Source organism: Anolis sagrei, chromosome 3 (genome assembly GCF_037176765.1).
Source record: "Anolis sagrei isolate rAnoSag1 chromosome 3, rAnoSag1.mat, whole genome shotgun sequence".
Lineage (NCBI taxonomy): Eukaryota > Metazoa > Chordata > Lepidosauria > Squamata > Dactyloidae > Anolis > Anolis sagrei.
In genome coordinates this window covers 78421332-78438100 of record NC_090023.1, presented here as the reverse complement: position 1 = coordinate 78438100, position 16769 = coordinate 78421332, and the positions used below count along the sequence as shown (strand labels likewise).

The 16769-nt window shown below is 40.4% G+C and overlaps 1 protein-coding gene across 2 annotated transcripts; it reads right to left on the bottom strand.

The window, feature by feature from the left end:
- Positions 1-426: 426 nt before the first annotated feature.
- On the bottom strand, positions 427-15694 carry C3HXorf38 (chromosome 3 CXorf38 homolog). 2 transcript variants are annotated; one of them, XM_060770188.2, is made up of 7 exons: positions 15370-15691; positions 10220-10354; positions 9067-9189; positions 7294-7443; positions 5202-5369; positions 4300-4471; positions 427-1717 (listed from the first exon to the last, which is right to left on the bottom strand). In XM_060770188.2, exons 1-7 carry the CDS (start codon positions 15577-15579, stop codon positions 1683-1685), a joined length of 993 nt encoding a protein of 330 aa, XP_060626171.2. In that variant the 5' UTR covers positions 15580-15691; the 3' UTR covers positions 427-1682. The 2 variants fall into 2 exon arrangements, with proteins under 2 accessions (XP_060626171.2, XP_067322846.1); XM_067466745.1 differs by lacking the exon at positions 9067-9189 and having other exon boundaries at positions 15370-15694.
- Between the last annotated feature and the right edge of the window lie 1075 nt (positions 15695-16769).

The window sequence follows — 16769 nt, the reverse complement described above, 5'->3', positions numbered from 1 at the left end:
GAATTTACTAAATTTTAAACTCAATTCTCAAATTCCAGTCCTTTGCTTTCTAAATCTTAGCCCTCTAGCTATCCTAACAAAAAAAATATTAAAAATTCAATGTCTCATCATAAAAAAGCATGCATGAATTACAGGACTATTGTTTGACAATTTTTGTTGAATAAAAAATGTTTGACATTACCAAGAAAATGTGTTTCCCAAATCTTTTGCTTTTTCTTCCCACTGCCATTCCCAAGCAAGATAAGAGCATTTTAGAAAATTATTATTTATTTATTTACCATATTTCTATACCGCCTCTCTCAGCCTGAAGGCGACTCGACGCGGTTTACAATCGGCAATTAATGCCACCAACAACATAAAATATAATTAAAACATTAACATATAATATAGATCATATAAAAGCAGTAGAAACAATAAAAGCCATGGTTGAACTCACTCCTATTTTATTTTCATAAATCTCGAACAGAGCAATCACATGCATTATGGATTCAGTAGTTCCACAATGTTGATTGGGATTTGCACAGGATTTTATCGCTAATGATCTTCCCTCAGACATTCCTACAAAATTTTACGTCTCTTAATAAAGCAAGTTACTTTCCCATCTACCTTACATTAAAGACAACAGTTGGTTACAAGTAAGGCATTTGGCATATTGGAACAGTAACCTGGAATAAGAGATTAGGCTTTTGTAAACAGCTAAAAGTAAAACTTTCCCCTGACATTAAGTCTAGTCGTCTCCAACTCTGGGCAGTGGTGCTCATCTCTCATTTCTAAGCCGAAGTGCCAATGTTGTCCATAGACGCCTCCAAGGTTATGTGGCCAGCATGACTGCGCGGAGCGCTGTTACCTTCCTGCCAAGATGGTACCTATTGATCTTCTCACATTTGTATGTCTTCAAACTGCTAGGTTGGCAGAAGCTGGGTCTAACCGCGAGAGCTCATCCCACTCCCAAGATTCAAACCAACTCTTCAGCAGCTCAGCAGTTTAACCCGCTGCACCACCAGGGAGCCTATGAACAGCTACAGAGGATGAATATATCTTTTTTTACTATATGAAGAACCAAACAAAATAAGGATTCATAGTTGGTGTAAGATTTATATGGTTCATTATTTCATTTTTTGCATATTCACTGAGCAAAATGATGCACATTTTATTTTTGATTGAAGTTATTTTGGTTCAGCAACATTAATAACTTATTGCCTCAGTGTTGTCTGTTCTTTCCCAATTCAGCACCAGGCTGAAAAAATTCCATCCTGGTGCAGCTTTCAGCACATAAAGTGAATCTTCACAGATCTTTTTACCGAGTCAAAACAATACAGACTGAATATTCTTTAAGAATTCCAAAATAGTCTCCATGAGTGGCTGACCTTTGCTTTCTGATAGCTCTGTGTACACAAACTACGCTTCATGTGCAACATTATGTTTAAAATTTTTATATACATTTATTTATTTATTATTAATTTCCTGTATTTGTAACCTGCCCTTCTCACCCCCGAGGGGGGACTCAGGGCGGCCTCACAGCAAGCACCATTTGGTGCTGTCACAATTAAACATTCAACTATAATATCTCATCCCTCTTAAAAATTATTTTCTTAATTTCTAAGAATTGTTTATGTTAAAAAGTGAACTCTTGAATAGTTCTCTTGATGATAAATGCATTGTCTTTCCACAGTAACAAGTCTTCATACTGTACGCTTCCTTTTTTCTGAAAGACAACCTAAAATGAAACAAAAATACAGATAAATCAATATCAAGCAGGAGTCTTATTCCCTGCTACCTTGAGATGAATGTGAAGAAAATATAAAACCTTAAGTTTCAAACTTTCAATGGAATCTAAGTAAGGAAAATGAACTCAGATAAGGAATCTGAGATGACAATGAATCTGAACTAAAAACTGAGAGGAAGGTGAGTTGCAAACAATGCTTCAGGGAAAAAGGCTGGAATTTAGTATGGGGCTTATTGCTGTATAAATGGACTCATACCTGTGAGAAAAAGAATTATGTTTTTGAAATTTTATACTCCGCAAGTAATTTTGGAAAATAGATACTCAGCTGCTGTGACGTTACTAATGAGCCAATGAAGTGACCACTGTGCATTGAAACTGATGTGCAGTGGGACACCCCGAGATGCACTATTGCAATTCACTAGAAGGCTTCCTCAGTGCCTCTGCTGTGTAGCTAGTATGTGTTATTCAAAGTAATGCAACATCAACTGCGATATAAAATCACAGCCATTGAAAGGGGATTTTTTATGCCCAAGATAAAGAGCTGGAAGCTTGGGAAATGGCTCAAGAGAGTTGACCTGAAATATAATACAGTTAATGCTCAGTTAACAAGCACCCATGGAGATGTAGATGCTGGATAAATGTAGTTGCTATAAAAAAGGGTCTAATTAATACTATACAATACTATAAACTCTGTATTGACTTACATGGTATGGTATGGTATATTACAGTGTATAGTACTACATTAATACAGTAATTAAAAGCAAATACAAGTAAAGACAAGCTTAGCTTAATTTACACAGGTTTATTGTATTATAAAAACAGCTTTGGGAATGCAGTATTGTTTCTTTACTTTTTTTTACTGGTTCCTTGAAAGTTCTGGTTGTTTGCATTCCAATTAATGGAGTCTACTGAATATCACATAATAGATCATAGTTTAAAAATGAGGAACCCAAGGAAATTGTGACAGTTGAAGAAAAGAGATTTCAATAATAATGCTAATTGGGGTGATACAGCTTGTCAAGAAGTGTAGTTTGGACAGGTAAGGTGAAGGGTTGAGCACCATAGCATTAAAAAAATATTGAAGCCTTCCACAATCATTTACTCAATGTATTGAATCAACATGAAACGAGGAGAGTACACTGGACTCTAGATGCAGACTCTAAATTCTGTGATTCTCTACACATAGAGATTAATGAGTTAAAGCAGGACCACTTCCCCAACTTATGGAGCTTTCTCTGTGACTTGCAAACCTGGTCATGCAGAGAAGGGAGACTGTCCTGCTCAGACTTTTACTCCCCATTATTAAAGCAATAATTGAATTGGAGGGAAGCTAGTAAATGTCCCTCTCTGCATGCTGATTAGACATGCTTAAGCAAATAGTGATATAGAATTACAGAGTTTAAACCACCGGTGGAGAATCTCAAACCCTGGGACCAAATTCAGTCCCCTGAGTTTCTCAAAAGGCCAGCCCTCCCCCCCCCCCCCCATAAGATGACTGTTGTATGGTTTATCAGCTGTTGTTGTGCTGGCTTTCTCAATTTCAAAAAAGGATTCAAGAAAAGTGTATTACAATTTTTAGTTTCACCCACCATCTGAATGTGGCCCCTTAGAACATCCCCAGAATTGCATTTGGGCTGAAAGAGTTTTCATCCCCTCAGTCCAGATTCTAGAGCAGCCTAAGAGAGGACCTGACAGTTGTAATTTCCACAGTAACATTGAGGCCAAACATTCCTAAGGAAGCAAACAAGTAGAAATCAAGGCTGTGTATAATTAGTATGTCCATGAAAACCAGCAGTTCCCAACCTTTTTTTGACCAGGGACCACTTGACCAGAGACCACTTTGATTGAGGACCACTCTCCAACATTAGTACCAAAAAGGTTACGAATCAGTTTTTAGTCAACTTTAGATTCGTTTTGGTTATTTGAGGTGTCGATTCAGAAAATCGCATTGGATATACCACACCAGCCCTAGTTTCTGATGCAGAACATATGCCATCCAATAGCTGCCATCTGCTCACCCACTGAAAATCATATTTAATAATCTAGAACTGATGTGGCATTAATTCTATGGTATAGATGCATTCTTAGTCACTAAACCCACACTGTGACACTGGTCTAATGCTTTCCCCTTTACCCCTGCAATTTTCTGAATCAGTACCCCAAATCACCCCAGGAACAGACCTAAAAATGAAGACACCCAGGCGCTCCCGCTTCCAGGAGCCACATGGAATGGCTCCGATTGGGGGAGGGAGGAGGAGAAGCAGTAATCATCAGGCTTCTTGTTGCACCTTTTGTGGGTAGTCAGCCTCTCCCCTCTTGACATCCCCATTATCTCGGAACTATAAGAGGTTTTGTGAGACCAGTCGTTCTCGTTGCAATGGTGTAGTAACGGTGAGGCCGCGGACCATATTTTAGTTCTTAAGGGGACCACTGGTGGTCCATAAACCACACGTTGGGAACCAACTAGGGAAATGCTGATTGAATTATGCTTTTTGTATGATGGTATTCATACCTGCTATCTGCTCAAATGCTGTGAATGGGGTAAATGTAAACTTTAATATGCATGCACTTGCCTTCATCACTTTTTTGTTCACACCGTATTTCTTCTGTCTCTTTTGCCAGTTGTTCTTGACTGTTCAGTTTTTGTACTAGGTCTTCTAAGTTCTGCATTTCTTCCTGCAAATTTCTCTGAAGGTCATGATTGCTGTGTATGAAATCCCTTACTGCTTGTATTCTGTTGAAATCCTGAAAAGAAAATACACTGGAAGTTTTAAAAAGTAAAACGTGTCTTTTGAAGGAGCGCACACTAGAATTTGACGGCAGTTTTGTGTGTGTGTGTGTGTGTGTGTCAGGAGGGACTTGAGAAACTGCAAGTCTTTTCCGGTGTGAGAGGATTGGCTGTCTGCAAGAACGTTGCCCAGGGGATGCCTGGATGTTTTATCATCCTATGAGAGGTTTCTCTCATGTCCCCGCATGGGAAGATGGAGCTGACAGACAGGAGCTCACTCTGTTCCCCGTATTCGAACCGCTGACCTTTCAGTCAGCAGTCCTGCTGGCGCAAGGGTTTAACCCATTGCACCACTGGAGGCTCCAGTTAAAGTGGTGTCAAACTGCATTAATTCTATGGTATACATGCATCCTTAGTCACTAAACCCATACTGTGAGACACTGGTCTAATGCTTTCCCCTTTACCCCTGCAACATTTCTTAAAATATCATTGGATTATAAACTTCCATAAATTAATAGAAAAGTGTTTGATTTCCTGGTCAGTTGTGTTGAGCATAGTATTACAACAGGAGTGAGCCTTGGGATAGGCTGTAGCTCTCATTCTTTTTACTTTTGACTATACAGGCTAGAAGTGACAGCAGTTGCATCCAACAACATCTGGAAGACTGTAAATTGCCTGATCCAATCTAAACAGAAAACAATAATGGCAATATTTCATTAAAACCAAGCTAGTTTTTATGTTTCTTACCTCTTTTGAGATTGTTCCTTGCTCCTCCATGCAAAGCCTGATTTCACGAAGTCTCTCTTTGATCAGCTCTGCCTCTATTTCAGTCATCTGGCTTGGGCTCAGTTCACCTTCCAGTCCATCAAGCTGATCTTCCCCTGGTACATGAACAGCCCAATCAGATTTCAGGAGCTATTTGATTGGTTAAAAGATGGACAATCAGAAAACTACTCTATTAAAAGCTATTTGGCTTGGTAAGGAAGTCATGACTGAAAAGACTAGACTTTAATGTCAGGACTATAAGTAATATCAGTATCATAGTTTATAAATAGAGATTCTATTATTTCAGGTGACGACAAACATGTAGCACTTTGGATACTGTTGGATGGTAACTTGCATCAGCCTTGACTAGCACAGCCAATGATAGGAGACAATGGAAGCTGCAGTCCAACAACATCCAGAGGAAAGCATGTCTCTCCATGCCTAATATAGTATATTCCTATTCTTTGGAATGTGATTCTGAAGATGTACTTATCAATCAGGTCCAAAGATCCAAGGCTTCACAGGTATCTTCATCCTATATATCTTTGAGCAGAAACTGTGTGACCTATCATGAACTGCTAATGAAATTCTAAATGTTTGGTAGTAGACCTAGGAAACTACTGTTTGAGAAACAAGAAACAGAACTTGTAATGTAGTTCAGGGTAATTTGTAACAAAGCCCTTGGTGGTGCAGTGGGTTAAACTGCTGAGCTGCTGAACTTGCTGATCGAAAGGTCGGTGGTTTGAATCTGGGGAGTGGGGTGAGCTCCTGCTGTTAGCCCCAGCTTCGGTCAACCTAGCAGTTCAGAAACATAAAAATGTGAAATCAATAGGTACCACTCTGGTGGGAAGGTAACAGTGCTCCATGCAGTCATGCCAGCCACATGACCTTGGAGGTGTCTACAGAAAACAGATGACCCCCCAGAGTCAGCCATGTCAAGGGGTCAGCCATGTCAAGGAGAAACTTTTATCTTAGATATGTTTAATATCAAATATCATTCCACCAAGGTATGCTAATCAGTTTGTAATATTCCCGTGAAGCTATTGAATTCATTTATATTTGAGATGGGGGCTCTGGCTTGCATTCTGCTTGGAACATATGCCAGTGTCCTCCATTTTGTGACTATGTATGTTTTTTGGTCATTTCAGAGGATGGTGTACTCTTCCACCTTCCATAATAACCAAAGCACACACACACCTCAAGAACTCATGGTTTTGATGCATTAATGCCCTTAAAGAATCATGTGTGTCAGAGAGATGTAGTGATTGGTGTTTTTTCCCTCTCTCTGAAACTTTAGAAGAGATGGGTGTTAAGAGTAGCTCAGACCCAGTTCTTGGCAATTAAGAAATGCAGTTATTTCTTAATATTGTAAATAAACCTTTTGTGATTTTTAAGATTGGACTCTGTATCCTTGCCTGCCTAAGCTCTAAATTCTTTACAGCCACAACCATTGGCACGTCACACTCTGTTTGCTAATGAGCTAAATGCTCAACTTTTAGTATCCTGTTCTATTTTTGGGTGCTCTGCTATATTTAAGGGTAGTTTTCCCTAACAGATTGTTCATTATACACCAGAAGAGTGATCAAAGTCATTCAGAAATCTGTCAACTGCAACTTCCAGCATTGTTTAATGTTATTTAATGTTGGCTATGCTGAATAGGGGCTAACGAAAGGTGCAGTGCAATATTATCAGAAAGGTTGCCCATTCCTATACAAAGATGACACATCTGACAAAGTTAATTCCAATACATTTATTTATTTATTTAAAACTTTTATATCCCGATCTTCTCAGCCTCTGTAGAGGGACTCAGACCGGCTTATGGGAAGCTTATGCTATATATATAAAAAATCAGTCTTGAAGGTGCCATTTGATTCTTTGTTATTTTGTATTCACGACTTTAACAAAAACCAGTTGCAATAGTTATACTAAACACTATTAACCTACACAGAACCCTGCCCCTCTTTGTTGATCCATACAAATGCTTTTTACAATGCATAGGTGTTATAATGCATAACCAAGGAATAATTATGATGACGAGTAACACAAGCCAGATTTGAAGAAGTAAACACTTAACCTTTTCTATACTTGTAGCAGCCGTTTGGACCTCAGGAACATGCTGAAACTCAGCTAGCAAATTTTGAACATGGTTTCCAAACTGCTTCAGCCAGGAAGAGGAGACTTTCATATCTGAAGAGTGCATTAGTTCATTGCGGCACTTAATCACCTAGAGATGTAAACGTAAAGAAAAACAGGTGGACTCTAAACCCAGCAGGGGCCATGGAAAGCAATTACTAAGTTATAGCCTTGCGCTGTGGGAGGTGGCAGGGGAATGAGGCCTAAATGAGTGATATATTTCTACCCCAGGGCCACACGCTGCTGTCAATTGCAAAGGGATGGAAATACTCCATGTAGTGCAAACCATGCAGATTACTAAAGGCATCAATGCTTCTAATAGCTTTCAAAATCAGCCTTAAACTTATTATATTTTACCACATCTATCTGTCTATCTGTGGGTATACATAATCTACTATAATGAATAGTCTCTTGTGTCCCAATTTTGAGGAAAAGGTGGGCCAGAAATAATGCAATAGCAATGAAACTAGAAACTGGAGAGGCCTCTGAACCTGTAATGTTTGTATAGATGAGGGTATTGCAGCAGGTGTTGTTTGCTACCTGGTTGCATGAAAGCAACATCTGTGTGAATTCCTGCTTATACACAACAATTAAAGATGCAGGAACCTCTCCAGATTTCACAGGAAACCCTAGTAATAATACTCTGAAATCACCTTATTTTAATGAAGATAAGCGACCTCCCACAGGCTGCATGGATAGACTTCACGGCATTAGTAATGGCATCATGTCACTTCAATTTACCGTTTTCACCTGGCTTGTAGTCTAAAAACCAGGACTGAAGTCTGGGGTAAACATGGGTAAAAGTATGATAGCTGGGGCCCAGTGCTGGTAGCGCTACACTGGTTGCGCAACGTGGCTCTCACGAGACAGAGTACTGAGTGAGAGACACAGCTGCAGCAGGATACCAATGAAGTAATGTAACACAGGTGGGACAGGATAACAGTGAAGTAATGTAACAGTTACTGCATTTGATTCATTTTTCCCCACTGCTTGTATTTCTCCCCTCCTTTTTATCCTTCCTTCCAATGCAACTACGTTTTTGAACGTGTTTGCCTAGGATCTCCAGATAGCCTACATCACTGTGCTTCCCTGTTTCCACTTCCCCTTTCTACTGAACTACCTTGTTGATTCTGTCACAGGTGCGTCTCTCACTGCATCTGATATCTCACGCACGTGGTGCTGTGTCTTGCGCACGTGTTCCCTTCTCCGATTCAGAGCTGTGTTACGCAACCAGCGTAGCACTACCAACACTGGGTCCCAGCTATCATACTTTCAACTAAACATGTAGCTTTTGTGTGTTTTTTATGAGTTTGGGGCAAAAAAAAAGGATCACCTACAATCATTTCAAAATTGAACTTTTAGGGGAGTCTGAGGGACTTCTGGGGCCATGGGCCAGACTTTCTCTGCTGAATCTTGAAAGAGTTCCTCTACAAGGGATGGAAATTACTTCTTCCCTCTCCCTAATTTGTCCATAAGCAACAGAGACTTCAGGAGAAAGAGGAAATGCTGGTTTCCTGGACTTTTCCAAGTGAGATCCTGCTTCTGGATAAGCTATGATTCCTTGTACAGAGAACTCATGGGAGCAACACCATGCAAAGTTAGAGTGTTTGCTAGAATAGGAGGGAGAACACTGGTAGGAAACTGGTAAAAACACATTTGAAAAACATATTCAGAACGAATGAGGGAAAGATGTCAATATCAGCCTTCAAATTACCTCTCTGACCTTCTTTTGATCAATGTCGCTGAAGTAATCACAGAAGGTAAAAAGGTTTAAGAGTCCTGATGCATCACACTTGTCAGGACCACAACTATCAGCTTTCCCAGGAGGCATGTAAGCCTAAGCAATGAAGACGAACACGAACAGTCAATGGGGCATGTCTGCATCTCACACCAAGCCTTCAATAACCTTCAATTCAATAGCTTTCTACAATGACATACTTAAGAATTTACTGGATCATCTCAAACACCAACTACCAACCTGTGATCTATAGCACACTTAAGTCAACACTGGGTTGTTCGTTTCAAAATAAAAATAGATACCAATAAAATTAGATTAATTGGGGCATCAGTAGGTTAGATGTTTTTGAATATTTACATAAAACTGTAGTTTAAGATAAGACTGTCCAACTCTGATTAAACCATTATTCTAACTTTCTTCAATGTAAATGTGCTTACGTATTCTTCAAATAATAATAGAGTAAAATAATGGAAATGTAATAATAACAGTAATAATAGAGTAAAATAATAAGTGTAATAATAATAATAAGTAGAGTAAAATAATAAGTGTAATAATAATAAGTAGAGTAAAATAAAAATACATCAAAATAAAAATAATAAATAAATAATAATAGAGTAAAAATAAATTTAATAATAATAAGTAGGGTAAAATATATTAATAATAATATAATAAATAATAATAAATAGAGTAAAATACATGTAATAATATTAAATAGAGTAAAATAATAAATGTAATAAATGTATTATTTATTTTATTTACAGTATTTATATACCACTTTTCTCACCCCTGGGGGGAATCAAAGCGGTTTTTTATTCCTCCTCATGTAATTCATACAAGTGATGGGAAAATTGTAGCACTGGAACTTTGTAATATATATGAAAGTATAAGCTGAGTTTTTCAGCCTTTTTTAAAGCTAACCCCCCCCCCCCTCATGGCTTACATTATAAAAATAATAGAGTAAAATAATGTAAATGTAATAATAACAATAATAATAGAGTAAAATAATAACAACAGAGTAAAATAATAAATAAATTTGACTCTAGTATAAGCTTTGTATGAATTACACGAGGAGGAATAAAAAACAATGTTGTCACCATGCCTGTAAAAAGGAAGAACCATGAAGCATTACCTTTGCAATTTCCCAAGAGTCAGAAGGCCAGAGCCAAGGTCTGCAGTTTCCCCAGTTCACCTCCCCATTCCTGTGTGTGTGATGCTTCAAAATCTCATTTTTCCATTCTTTACAAAGGGTACAGGCAGGCTGAAACTACAAATTAAAAAAAATATCAATGTACAGTCAGCTCACTGTATCCATGGGTTTCACACCCGCAATTTCAACCAACCATGGTTTTAAAATATTAAAAAGAAATCCCAAAGGATTTTGCTGTGTGCTATCACTATGCTGATGTGTAAGCACACCCTGTCAACTTACAGTGACCCAACTAATATCATAGGATTTTCTTAAGCAAGGAATATTCAGAGGTGATTTTGACAGTTCCTTCTTCTGAAATATAGCCTACAGCATCTGATATCCGTTGGCAGCCTCCGTTCAAATACTAACCAGGGCAATGTAATTTGCGGGCTCCCTGTTGTTTAATGTTTTCCAAGCATCGTACTTATTGCTAAAAATATTACAATTTTAAAAGCTTGTGACAAGCAGAAATTCAACAAGCATTGGTGTTGGTGTGTGCCTTCAAGTCATTTCTGATGTTTACAACCTTGAGGCAAACCTATCATGAGATCAATTTCTTGGCAGAATTTATTCTAAAAGGGTTTGCTTTGGCTTCCCTTTGAGTGTGTTGAAATGATACCAGAGTTGATCTCCATCAGGCCAACTTTGGTATCAAAGGGAGGCCATTCCAAAGACTAATCTTTTTCCCATGTCCCACGTATTACCCCTAGCAATGGGACACAGAGAAGGCCTGCTGCAATAGGTTTCAGTTGTTGAGTAGGCATATATACTTAACGTAACTGATTCCAATACACCGCAAACCTCATATATCATCTTTGTTATTAAGGAATGTTTTCCTCACCACAACATTGCTACCAGTTCAGAGGAGTTCTGAAGTGATCTTTATGTTGTAAAATAGTTTTTGCTTTTCAAAGAACATGTCTGAACCATTGTGTCAAATATGTGGGGATTTGTAAAAAGGCACCATGATGTAATGGGTTGACTGGAAAGGTATGTGTCGGCAGTTGATTGGCTGAGCATGCTAGGAGCCAGAATTCTGATTGGCTACTGTCTCTAGCTTGCCGCTGAGACAAATGGTTTTAACTGCCACTTTCACCTCGGAAAGTGAAAAGAGTGCTGAATGGAAACAGCTAGGAAGAAAATGGCTGCCAACTCTCTGAAGCCTGAAGGGAATAAACAGTCCTTTTAAAGTAGGCATGAAGCATATTTTAAAAACTGCTTTAAAAGGACTGTTTATTCCCTCTGTTCCCTGTAAGAATTCAGAGAGACTGCTGTATATATTGTTACTCTGTTTGACATTTTGAACTGAAGTAAAGTTACTGTTACTCGTTAAACAATTCTGAGTGACACATTATTATACTGTAGAGCAGGGGTCCTCAAACATTTTAAGCAGAGGGCCCCAGGTCACAGTCCCTCAAACTGTTGGAAGGCCAGATTATAATTTGAAAAAAAAAAACATTAATGAATTCCTATGCACACTGTACATATCTTATTTGTAGTGCAAAATCAATACAATAATTAAAATGAAGCACAATTTAAAAAAATATAAACTTATTAGTATTTCAGTGAGAATTGTGGGTCTGCTTTTGGCTGACGAGATAGGATTGTTGTTGTTGTTGTTGTTGTGTGCTTTCAAGTCATGTCAGACTTAGGTTGACCCTGAGTGAGGGCCAGTTAAATTACCTTGGAGGGCCGTATCTGGCCCAAAGGCCTTAGTTTGAGAACCCCTGCTGTAGAGTATATTTTGGTTCAGAAACAGTGGTAAAGCTTCTATTTATTTATATCTACAACCTCTAACAAATACCTCTGCAGCTTGGCAAAATACCTATGCAGTTTGGCACGTGTGTAGTTGGCAAGCAACTACACACGTGGCAAAAGGAAATCTAACTCTGTTCAGGCTGCTCCAGATGGGAAGACATTTTTTATGCAATGTGGTTGCTTCCAGTGGTGATATCAGATAATTCCAGAACAATTTCTCCCTCCCATCCCATTTTTCTGGGTGCGTCCACTCAACATTTCATACCCCCAAGCTGCAAGGGTGGCATGCAGTATTATTTCACAGCAGTTTGTTTATAATGTCCTAGTATGTATTTCTGGCATGTACGAATCATGGAACCCCCAGTGACACAATGGGTTAAAACCTTGTGTTGGCAAGACTGCTAACCAAAAGGTTAGTGGTCCAAATCTGGGGAATGGGGTGAGCTCCCATTTGTCAGCTCCAGCTTCTCATGCGGGGACAAGAAAGAAGCCTCCCACAGGATGGTAAAACATCCCTTACAGTTAGTGGGCCAAAGTATGTGTCATCCTGAGGAGTGTGAGGTAAACCTCTGTGTGAGAGATGTCTCAGTGAGAAAGCTCCAGTGTGAAGGCTGCTGCATGTAAAGCTACTATGTATTTGCTTATTTGTGTTATGGAATTTTTTTTTAATAGTGCAACCATATTATTTTGCTATAAAGAAAATCCTCCTATGAAAGAGATAACATTGGTCTGTGTGTTTTTGTTCTTTTTATCACTTTGGGCTATCACGTCGCTGCTGATAAGGTTGCCCTGCTGTGCATTTATGAGGAGGGTAACATCCATCTAAAATATTTGATGCTTTCTTTATAATTCGAGTGAGGCTTATCACCAATATGAATGATGCCATTTTGGCACCAGTGAGTAAATTTTAAATTGCCACCATGAAACAGAGTCCGTATGAGCACAGGTCGGTTGCAGAACTTCAATTACTTAATTAACTATGAAGTACCTCCCGCCCAACCTCTTTTGACAAATTCCGTGCAGTTACATGATGTGAAGCAATCATTTGAGTGATGGCACCTTGGCACCCTCGAGCTATCAATATTGATGATGACTGCCAAATTAGTTTGGCAGCTCAGCAAAGAACCAGGAAATGCTGCCCACCAAACGCATTTTGAGTGTTTCTTGTCAATGTCTCTTCTAACCCTCTCACGCTACTTATTTTCAAAGATTTGAAATAACCAACATGCCACGCAACTCTTGCTCTCAGTTCCAAATATAGACCTCTCTATGAGGGAGAAATCACAACTTGGAATCATAACAAGAAATGTAAAGCCTGTAATAAAGCAGTCAGAATGAGCTGTTCTTTTCACTGCTTAGAAAAATAAATCATTTTTCTCGCCATGAGTGTATTCCATTTCCAGAAATGTTTCAAAGCAGTGATTTTCCCTGTCTACAAATGCATTTCTGTAAATCAATCTCATTTCATTTTTGACCAGACGTGTTCTTCTATCCAATTTGCATTGCAACTTTCATAATGGTCATGATCATCGGTCTTTTTATCTATCTATCTATCTATCTATCTATCTATCTATCTAAACAAAAATGTGATGTTTGTTTGTGGGACTAACATAACTCAAAAACCACTGGGTGAATTGACACCAAATTTGGACACAAGACACCTATCAGGCCAACGAGTGACCATTTATTTATTTATTTATTTAAAAGTTTTGTATACCGACCTTCTCACCTCTCTTGAGGGACTCAGACCGGTTTCCAACCATAATATCACATACAATCAATAAAACATCATAATACATATTACAGTAAAACATTAAAACAGCAATTACAATCAATAACTATAATGGTCAGTCGTCACACTATAATCGTTGCTCATCATCCTCCATCCATATCTCAGGGTGTTGGCTCACTCGTCGAATGCCTGTCTCCATAACCAAGTCTTCACCTGTTTCCTAAATGTCAGGATAGAAGGGGCGGTTCTGATCTCCAGTGGGAGAGAGTTCCAGAGTCGAGGGGCCACCACCGAGAAGGCCCTGTCCCTCGTCCCCACCAGATGCGCTTGCGAGGCCGGTGGGACCGAGAGCAGGGCCTCTCCAGATGATCTTAATAATCATCACTCATAAAAACACTGAAAAACGCAGCAGAAGAGACTTACAAAGCCAAAACTAAAAAATACATTACAACGCATGCACAAAACCACATATATACACATATACACAAATATACACACACAAACACACATATATATACACACACACACACACACACAAAACCCATATACACAGAGTGGGCCACTGCAATGCATGGCAGCGGACGGCTAGTAAATAAATAAAGATGTAATGATAGTTTGTGGGATTAACAGACCTCAAAAACCACTGGGCGAGTTGACATCAAATTTGGACACTACACCTATCAGGCCAACGAGTGACCATCACTCAATCACTCATAAAAGCACTGAAAAACACAACAGAAGAGACTTAAAAAGCAAAAAAAAAAATTAAAAATACATTACAACACATGTGCAAAACCACATATATACACATATACACAAATATATACATATATACACACACAAAACACATATACACAGACTGGACCACAGCAATGTGGCAGGAGACAGCTAGTAAATGAATAAAAATGTCATATTAGTTTATGGGATTAACATAACTCAAAAACCACTGGACTAATTACTACCAAATTTGGCCAGAAGACACCTACTAACCCAAGGAATGACCATCACTTAAAAAATGATTTTGTCATTTGGGAGTTGTGGTTGCTGGGACTTATAGTTCACCTACAATCAAGGAGCATTCTGAACTCCACAAATGCTGGAACTGAACCAAACTTGGCACACAGAACTCCCATGACCAAGAGAAAATACCAAAACAGTTTGGTGGGTGTTGACCTTGAGTTTTGGAGTTATAGTTCGCCTACATTAAGAGAGCACTGTGGACTCAAAACAATGATGGATCTGGACCAAACTTGGCATGAATAATCAATATGCCCAAATATGAACACTGGTGGAGTTTGAGGGAAATAGACCTTAACAATTGTGAGTTGTTGTGGGATTTATAGTTCACCTACAATCAAAGAGCATTCTGAACCCCACCAAGGATAGAATTGGGCCAAAACTTCCCACACAAGACCCCTATGACCAACAGAAAACACTGATGGTCTTTGGCGACCTCTCTGACACGCCCCCTCGCCTCCCCCCGGGATCCCGACCCCCAGGTTGTGAAGCGCTGGAGTAGACACACCTTTGGTCTGACCCTGGACTACTCTGTTCATTCATAGTTACGATCTGTTTCGGAAACCCACGGCCGGGGCCTCACCTGCTTTCCTCTCGGGAGGCAGTGCCCGGGGCAGCGGCTTCCGGGCGGCGAGGGGAGGCGAGCGGCCAGCTGCTGGTGGAAAGCGTGGGCCTGCTCGCCGGCGAAGCGCTGGAGGGCGGCGCGGAGGAGCAGCAAGCCCTGCCCGGCTTTCAGCCAGTTCTTGTACTCGGAGCAGTTCAGCCGCGCCGCCAGCTCCGCCGCCAGCCCCATGGCCTCGCCACTAACGATGGATCTATAGATGGGCCCCCGGAGGGAGGGAGGGAGGGAGAAACAGAAACAGAAAGAAGGAAGGAAGGAAAGAGGGAGGGAGGGAGGAGTCCTGTCTCCGCCTGGCTGCCCGGAAGCGCCCCAGCTCTTTGTGTTTGCTTACACACCACGGGGCGAGGCATCTTTTCTCCTCTCCTTCGTGACTCAATGCTATTTTATTTATTCCCTATCTAAATCCTCGCATAAATTAGTGTAAAACTGATAAAAATAGAAGAAGCACAAGCGGCTAAGTATCTTTTGACCAAAAACAAGCAACAGCGACTTCATTGTCTGTAGCTTTAAATAATTCTTCCTCTGTGCATGAGGCAGGGCGTTGTGGGCAAGCGTTGTTCATTCGTCCAGTCGCTTCTGACTCTTCGTAACCTCATGGACCAGACCACGCTAGAGCTCCCTGTCGGCCGTCACCACCCCCAGCTCCTTCAAGGTCAATCCAGTCACTTCAAGGATGCCATCCAGGCATGTAGCGGGGGGGGGGGGGGGCTTGAGGGGCTTCAGCCCCCCCCCCCCCCCCGAAATTCTCATGGTAGTCCATGAGAAGGCCTTACTGGTACATTATTTAAACTGTTATGTTTATGTTTATTCATATCAAATCCAGTCACTTCAAGATCTGATCACCATGCTCCATATATCCCATACTTATATACTTACTTATACTTAGGCGATCCCTCGTTGGACGAGTAAGATGGTCTTCCATCATGGGTTTCCCTGTGGGTCCGTATGTGGCTGTGGAGCCCAATTCTTGCTCTGCATCTTCTTCTGCAGTGAGGGCATTGGTTTCCAGGTGGAAGGCGGTCCCGGTCGGGGTTGGCTTGGCGCGCCTTCCTCCTGGCACGTTTCTCTCTTTCACCCTCCACTCGTGCCTCCTCGAATTCTGCAGCGCTGCTGGTCACAGCTGACCTCCAGCTGGAGCGCTCAAGGGTCAGGGCTTCCCAGTGTCTATGCCAGAGTTTTTAAGGTTGGCTTTGAGCCCATCTTTAAATCTCTTTTCCTGTCCACCAACGTTCCGTTTTCCGTTCTTGAGTTCGGAGTAGAGCAACTGCTTTGGGAGACGGTGGTCAGGCATCCGGACAATGTGGCCGGCCCAGCGGAGTTGATGTTGGAGGACCATCGCTTCAATGCTGGTGGTCTTTGCT

Bases quoted from the DNA above. Each gene is read 5' to 3' on its own strand.
- C3HXorf38 (XM_060770188.2), bottom strand. From the start codon at position 15,579: ATGGGGCTGGCGGCGGAGCTGGCGGCGCGGCTGAACTGCTCCGAGTAC. The intron at 7,444-9,066 runs GTAATTTGAAGG...TTACATCTCTAG, and splicing joins ATCAAAAGAAGGTCAGAGAG to GTGATTAAGTGCCGCAATGA. The intron at 5,370-7,293 runs GTTAAGTGTTTA...CCAATCAAATAG, and splicing joins CTGCTACAAGTATAGAAAAG to CTCCTGAAATCTGATTGGGC.